Genomic DNA, 7619 nt, shown 5'->3' with positions numbered 1-7619 from the left:
GGATATAGGTGAACATGCCACGGTGTTTATGAATTGCTTAACATCTCTGTGCCTCAGTTTCCTCCTCCATAAAGCAGCAGGCATGTGGGGAGGTGGGGCTATGATCTTCGCAGGCCCTTTTAGGCTCGGGGTGTTGCCACTACGTAGGAGAAAGGTCTGGAAGAAAAAGGATAGCTGGGGAGTGAGCAGAAACATGGGAGGCCTTGGCTGGGGCAGCTTGGAGGTGCAGTGTCGCAGGCAGGCCACTAGGCGGTTCCGAGGATAAGGGATGATAACAGGCGGAGTCCGGGGAGGGGGGTGGGGTTCCAGCTCCAGACTTTCCCAGGGGCTGATTGATTAACAGGCCCGCGGACACCAGGCGTGGCGGCGGCTGGAAAGGGCCGGTCTCTTCTCAGGTTGGGATTTCTTTTCCATTTTTACAGACCTCCAAGGTGGGAGGTGTCAGGCACTTCGACAGAGTCCTATCTTTAGCCCCAGTCTGGGAGTGGGAATGAGGGCGACGGCCCGCCCCTTCTGTCACACTTGTGGAGGGTCGAATGGAGACAGGAGGGAACGTCATCCTCCACCCCTGTCGCCCGCTTGTGCCCGAGTCGGGTGGGGTGGGAGGAGAAATCAGGTCCATGTTGGAATCCCTCCCTCCTGCAGTTTCTGGCCGGGTAACCGGGAAAACGGAGCTACTAATACCCCCGTTGCAAGGTCAATGGGAGGATTAAATGTCAGAATATAAACCCTCAGTGTAGGAGAATTTCTCCTCCAACCCCACTCATCCAAGCCTTTCCTGTTCTTCCGGTGGCTGTCCAGATGAGTTTCCCAACTCCCCGGGAAGGAGGACCCTCACCTGCAGAACCTCTCCCCAGGACTAGAGGGTCTTTGTGGAATCCCCAGCCGCCACCTCCCCGAGTCAGCTTTTCTGAAAGCAGTTCTCTCACCGGATTCGCAGCAGAATTACCAGGTGGAACACAGGGATTCCAGTGCACCCAGCCCTGCTGAATCAGAACGTCTGGGGGTGAGGCCCAGCTTCCTCGCCTGGACAAGCCTGGCGCTGGGGAACCACTGTCCCAGATTACAGGGTAGTTGCCGGGCTCATCCCCTCCCCTGCTGGCCTGGGACGGTCAGGGGCAGTGGGAGGCAAGTCCCATCAGCACTTTTAACTGGGGCTGCCTTTTCGTGACTCACCTCCCAGACTTCCCGCAGCAGACATCTCTAAATAGCAGGCTCCCACCCTCCGGCAGAGGAGGTATTCTCCCTGCGGGGGGGGGGGGGGGGGGAGGGCAGGAGGTGACAAGGTGGGTGCCAGGCTAGGGCGGCCCAAGGAGACCCAGAGACAGAAGACGCTGCCTGCACAGCGCAGGGGGCACCGGTGTAGGACGTCTTGTTTGCAGGCTTTTGTTATTAAAGAAATTGCTGTCACTCAAGGTAATTCTACCCCAGATGAGCAATAAATATGCTCCCAGCTAATCTTACGGGGATTTTATTGGCACCTTGGGGGCAGAGGTTCCTTTACCCTGCTCACCTCCCCCCCCCCCCGCCACCCCCCTCCCTACGCCTCTCAAAACAAAACCCTGCTCCCCAGCTGTTTCCCCCCAGCAACAAGAAGGACTCGGGCCGACTAAGAAAGTGTACGCTAAGTGAAGACAGAAGGCGTCTGGGCAAAGGGCGGGAGTGGTTTCCTGGTCCTACCTGGAGGCAGGGGGTGACCAAAGAGCCCGAAATAACCCCTGGTCGACCTGGTTGGATCAAAGCGTGCGCGAGCTCCCCCGGGCCTGCCCCGCGCGCAGGACCCGGCACCTGGCCCGCGGGCGCCCCAGCTCGGGGAGCCCGCGTCCCCGACCGGGAGGAATGTCTCGAGGAGGGAGCCGGTTCGCAGGAGTCGGTTCCAGCGTGTTCGAGTTACTGCCGCGAGCCCTCAGGGACACCGCCGGCAAGTCCCGGCTTGCAGAGAGGGAAGCCTGCCCGGGAGAGCGCGGGTCGGAGCGAGCCCGGGTGCGCGCCCGCGCGCGCGCCCCGCACTGCGCGGGGGGAGGGGAGCCCGCGGCAGCCACTCAGAGGAACGGTAGTGGAGCCTCCGCGCAACTTTAACTGTCAATCAGACTTAATGGGGTATTAAAAAATGGGGGGGAAAAAAGGGCAGCCCTCTCGCTCCGCGCCGCTGCTGCCCCGGGAGCGAATGAATAAGGCGGCGCTGACGAGGGCGTCCGATCCACACGCGCTCCGCACCCGGGCCCTCTCCAAGTTGGAAAGGACAAAAAGAAGGCAATAAATGCTAACAGGGGAGAGAAAGGGAGCCGGATCGAGCGGCAACTCCCGGCCTCTGCTGGGAGAGGGAGGGAGAGAGCCGGAGAGAGCGAGCGCGCGCCAGGGCGAGCCATGCACGTAAAGAAACTGACACCGGGACCCCCCACTTCTCCTGCACGTTGCTGGCAATCAGATCGCGTTTAAGCAATTTCCTGAGCCCAAGAATAGCAATGAGTCGGGAGACTTTCGCGGGCTGAAATTGGGAGCTGCAAGCACTCCCCCCCCACCACTTTTTTTTTTTTTTCCTGGAGAAGGGGTGGGGGGGGCGCTACAATTTGGAAACGGCCTTTTTTTTTTTTTTTTTTTTTTTTTTTTTTTTTTTTTAAATCTTGCACTTTGAAACCGCGGGACTGTAGCAGGGTGCGTGCGTGTGGTTGGTGCCTTTTTTTTTTTTTCCCCTTGCCTAAACTCCTCTGTCAGCCTGTAAACATTACCTGAGAATTCCCCAGCCTAAACGGCTGCTGGGGCAAGAAACTTCTTGTTAGAACTTTCCACCTCCGGCTTCCCCTCCAGCCCTCTTACCGTCCCAACCTTCTCAGACGGTTTTTCTCCTCCCGAGGAGGATTTATCTTTTTTTTTTCTCTCTCTCTCTCTTTCTCTCTCTCTTTTTCTTTTTTTTTTTTTTCTTTTTTTTCTCACCCGGTGCTTTGCTTTTGGGAAGAGGTGATTTCAACAGTGGCCAGGTGGGACGCCTCTCTCCCCCTTTCATTCGGTTTATTTATTATTGTTTGGGGTGTTTTCTTTTTTTAATTCCTGTTTTGCTCGGTCCGGGGAGTTTCGCCCCCCCTGCCTGTCTCCGCGGCGCGGAGGATGGTGTGGAAATGGCTGGGCGCGTTGGTGGTGTTCCCTCTGCAGATGATCTATCTGGTGGCCAAAGCAGCCGTCGGACTGGTGCTGCCCGCCAAGCTTCGGGACCTGTCGCGGGAGAACGTCCTCATCACCGGCGGCGGGAGAGGCATCGGACGCCAGCTCGCTCGCGAGTTCGCAGAACGCGGCGCCAGAAAGGTACCGGGGCACGGCGACTCCAGGGGATGGGGGCCGAAGGTGCGGGGGACGCCCACCTGCTGCCGCAGCCGGAACCCGCGCCCAGAGGAGTCGCCGGCCACCCTACTTCTCGGCGCCACCCGCGAGTGCTGAGCTAGCCAGTTTCACCTTGTAAATTTTCCCGGGCACCAGACTGTCTTTTCTGGCAGGTCCGGAGCTGGTCCGCTCCTTTGGGATCGGCGGCCGGTTGGCCGTTCGCCGCCACCCCGAAACTTAGGAGACCCACCCATTTCCCACATTCCTCCCTCCCGAAGGAAGGTGTTGTGTTTTCCCCCCTCGCCTTCCCCTCGATGCCGCCACCCTGGTGAGTGCAGGGTGTGTGCGCTCCTGGGTAGAGCTGGGAGCCGCCTGCTAGCTGGCTTCGTATTTTCCTTGGCAACCCGCTTCCCAGCCCCAACCTGGGCGGCTGCAGCTCTGGAGGCACGAAGAGAGGGGATACTTGGTTTGGGTTTGAAAGGGGGGTGGGGAGCGGTCTTGGATGTCTAGCCAGGCCTGACATGCACTCCCACGCCCAGGTATTTGGAAATCTAGAAAGAGGGGGACAAGGGTAATGGCAGCTGATAAAGCGCCCTTGTTCTCACCTTCAACCGTGCCCCCTCCCCCCCCCCAGATGCAGCCCCAGAGGGGATCCCTCCCCAGTAAATGGGGAGGTGGCACTGTGGGGAGGGCCCTCCCCCTCCACAGGGCTGTCTTTAGCTTTTTGGTGGTTACACCGTCTCTTCCTCTGGTTTTCCCAGACCTGCTGCCCGAGAGTGGGGAGGGTGAGCCGGCTGTCACCCAACTCTGACCCAAGCTAGGCTGACTCACCCGGTGACTAGAGCAAAGGAGAGAGAGAGATTGGAGGCTGGCAGGCCAGACTGTCTCAAGCCGGCCCTGTGAGGAGGAAGAGCAAAATCAGGGAATTAGTTTGAAACTTCAACTGTTGAGAGCAAGGGAGGGGGGGGGGGAGGGCCGGCAAAGCCAGCTGATCTGACACGGAGCCACATACCTAGGGGATTAAGTAAATATGTACTGTAGAAAACCAAACCTGCATGTAATTCCAGGTTGCTTTTGTTTTGTTAAATACTGCCCTGAGATTTACAATTCCTCCGGGGTGGCTCAGACTGGGACTGAACTTTGGAGCCTGAACTATCAGCCAAAGCTGATGGCGATTAACTCTTCCCCTGCCGGGCCCGCGTGGGGGAGGGGAGGGCCGTGGCGGCCCAGCTAGCTGGAGTTGGCTGTCCCTGGCTCCTGCTTCTCCTTGGGTGGTTTGGACAGCTGCTTGACCTTGCAGTTGGAAGGGTAGTTCGGAAGTGTTTTTAACCCTTGGACACACTGAAAAAGGAGAAGTAAGAGACTTGTACTCAGCAGTTTCATTGCCTTGGGGTGATGCCGCCTCGAAAGTCTCCCAAAGCTCTTTGTGGAGGGGTGGGGAGGGGCGGAGGGGGGGAATCAGGATGGCAGATGAAGGTGTCCTTGTGGAGATATGTGGGGTCTGGGACAGGCGCGTGTGATTGTCATTCCTTGGATGTCTGCATCCCGCAGAAACTTTCTTCAGAGTCTTCTAGCTGGCCCAAGTCCTGGTCTCTTTTACTGCTTTTGTAACTGGCTGCAGTAGGCTTACGAAGAACTCTTTTTGTCAATCTGGAGAAACTTGACTAGTGTAAACAACCCTAAATTAAAGAAGTATATGGCATGGGAGGGGGAGGCAGTGAAATAGAGCGGAGTGGCGCCCCACAAGCTCATGCACTGGGAACCCTGTCCCACCTTACTTGGAATGGACATTCTCTTCCAGGGTATAAACTCAGGGCCAATTAGAAATATGTCTCAAATTGGTATCCCGTCACCAGAAACAGGATCCATGGGGGCCCGTGAAACTTCCAGGGCCGTTCATGCTTAGGTTTAGTCATCAGCCCGGTCAGGACGAACAAGAGTGCTCCCTATAACTAATAACTGTCTGACCAATTACTAGAGGTGGTTTTTAACGAGCCCTCCGCTTGCCGCCATGGTGGGGAATTTGGAATCTGCCTGGGTCCATCTGGGACCGGGGAGAGGGCCTTGGGACAATGCTGAGCCGAGGAGTGTGTGCGCTGCCTCTGAGAGCCCTTCCAACCTGGATTTGGGTGGGATCAGATCTGGAGGGGGAAGGCCCCCAAAAGAGAAAGAAGGAAGGAAGAGCTTCTCCCAACAGTGGCATATCCCGAAGAGAAGCCCGTTTACCTTTGGGAAAGAGCGGCAACCCCCCTCCCCCCCCTCCCTTTTCTCATAATGATCTTTGGCAATATTTGTGGGCGGAAGTGTGCCTTAGGCTACAAAGGTGACCCAAACGAGGGTTTTTCTTAAAGGGACACGAAGGCTCCAGGAGTCAGAAGTTCCCTCACCTGGAACCATCTGTTCTTACCCATGCCATCCTGAGGTTAACCAAGGCAGGGCTGCCCATGGTCAGGGTCTACCAAGTGGGTTATTCCCACTATACTCCTTTTTTAAATTTTCTGTGCTCTCCCGGAATTCTTTCCATGAAAGCATTCACAGAGCTTGGGCGCATCCGGCTGGCTGGTCAGCTGGCACAGCCTCCCAAGTCTTTGACTTTGACAGGGTTTTAGCAGGGGGGCCGTGGGAGGAGGGGAACTGGACTGTTTGTTTGGAAGTGTTTTCAGTGGCTGTTCCAGCTAGATGGAAGCCCTGGGCTGTGATGGTGGGCCCAGGGAGGCAGGGGCAAAAAAATGGGACCCAGTCCATCCATGAAGGGCGGCTAGAGCTGGGAGTCAGGGCCCCACCCCTTTCAATGAGGTAGTGTGAGAACTGGCTTGGAGTTGTACTTGCTTGGCTATTATTGAGTTTACAGCATGTGGGTTGATAGCCTTGTCCCTAAAGCAGCCGGCCAGGAAGTAGCCCTTTATGTGGCTTTGGGAATCCTATTCTCCTTCCCATCCATTCAGCAGTCCCATATCCTTTCCATTCCCGGTGCTGGGCCAGGCCCGGGCCCATCTGTGCCATGATGACAGTCTAGTTCACCGACCCTGCTTGAGGTGTCTGGCAGGTGTTTGGTGTAGCTCTAAGCCTGGAGAGGGGGTGGGCCCAGCAAAGATGAATAAAGACCCAGAGACAGTGGCAGGTGTTTAGAGTCAGGGCACAGATCATTCGTTTCTTCTGGCCACCATAACAGATTAGTAGGGCCCCACTCCCTTTAAGGACTCTAAGGGAGATTCCTTCTTGCCTCTTCCAGCTCTTGTGGCTCCTGGCATTCCTCGGCTTGTGGTGGGATCTGTCCAGTCTCTGCCTCCTCGTGTGGCCTTCCCCTCCGTCCCTGTCTCTACGTCCTCTCCTCTCTTTATAAGGATACCAGTCAATGTGTAATGAAGCCTCAGCCAGGAATGAATGAGCCTGAACTGATTACATCTCCAAAAACCTCATTGCCAAATGAGGCCACATTCAGAGGTTCTAGGGTGCCCATTCGTGGGTGGGGGGCGGAGGGGACACTACACAGTGGGAGCCCAGTGGAACTGTTAAGCTATAACAGAGGCTCACAGAAGGGCTTCGGGAAGGAGGTAGCATTTGAGTCAAGAGTTCCAACCTGAAGGGATGTGACAAGGTCACTCCGGATGTGAAAAGGTCACTGCGGGTGCAAGATATCACCTGATCAAAGACTATGCACCCCATTGGAACTGGGGAAAGGAGGCCGGAGGCAAAGAAAGACAATACTGTGGATTGGGATAGGGAGCTGGGGAGGTAGGTGGGGAGTCATATCTCAGACTCTGAGTCAGGCCAGTACAAATAAAAATAGGAAAGAGGAAGAAGAGTGGAGAGGGGTCCCGACAGGGCTTCCTGTGGGACCTAGAGTCACCAGAACAAAATAGCTGGTAAACAAAATAGTAGTAAACAATGATGGATGGGACGCCCGGGTGGCTCAGTGGGTTAAGCGTCCAACTTTGGCTCCGGTCGTGATCTCCCCGGTTCGTGAGTTCAGGCCCCACGTTGGGCTCCGCACTCCCACTTGGGAGTCTCTCTCTCCCTCTCTGTCTCTGCCCCTCCCCAACTTGCACACTTGTTCTCTCTCTCTCTCAAATAAATTAACTTTAAACAATAATGGGTGATGAAGGTCAGTGGCCCTTTCCCCTCCAACCTCACCTTGAATGCAGACTTTGCCAGAAGTTTCTGGGAAAAGGATCAGGCTCCCATTTGTTGTGTCTTGGAGCAAAAAGGTAGGGCACCTGTCCTACCTGTGGCATTTGGGAAAAGCCATTCAATACCATCAGGTCCTTGGGTTTCAAACAATGGGCCTTACAATTTGGGCTGTG

At 56.0% G+C, this 7619-nt stretch overlaps 1 protein-coding gene across 4 annotated transcripts in view; it reads left to right on the top strand.

Moving 5' to 3' along the window:
• Positions 1–760: 760 nt before the first annotated feature.
• The window catches only part of DHRS3 (dehydrogenase/reductase 3), a 41800-nt gene continuing 34941 nt past the window's right edge, over positions 761–7619 (top strand). The window contains exons 1-2 of one of the 4 annotated variants that reach the window (XM_043573790.1): positions 761–1006; positions 3151–3300. In XM_043573790.1, the coding sequence (XP_043429725.1) occupies positions 3151–3300 (150 nt within the window). In that variant the 5' untranslated portion in view covers positions 761–1006. Of the gene's footprint in view, positions 1007–1283; positions 1417–2906; positions 2979–3105; positions 3301–7619 lie in introns of those variants that run through there. The other 3 variants (XM_043573789.1, XM_043573791.1, XM_043573788.1) reach the window with 3 other exon arrangements.

The sequence above is a fragment of the Prionailurus bengalensis genome, chromosome C1 (assembly GCF_016509475.1).
Source record: "Prionailurus bengalensis isolate Pbe53 chromosome C1, Fcat_Pben_1.1_paternal_pri, whole genome shotgun sequence".
NCBI lineage: Eukaryota > Metazoa > Chordata > Mammalia > Carnivora > Felidae > Prionailurus > Prionailurus bengalensis.
Note: the sequence above shows the minus strand (reverse complement) of the source record. Positions and strands in the feature narration are given on the sequence as shown.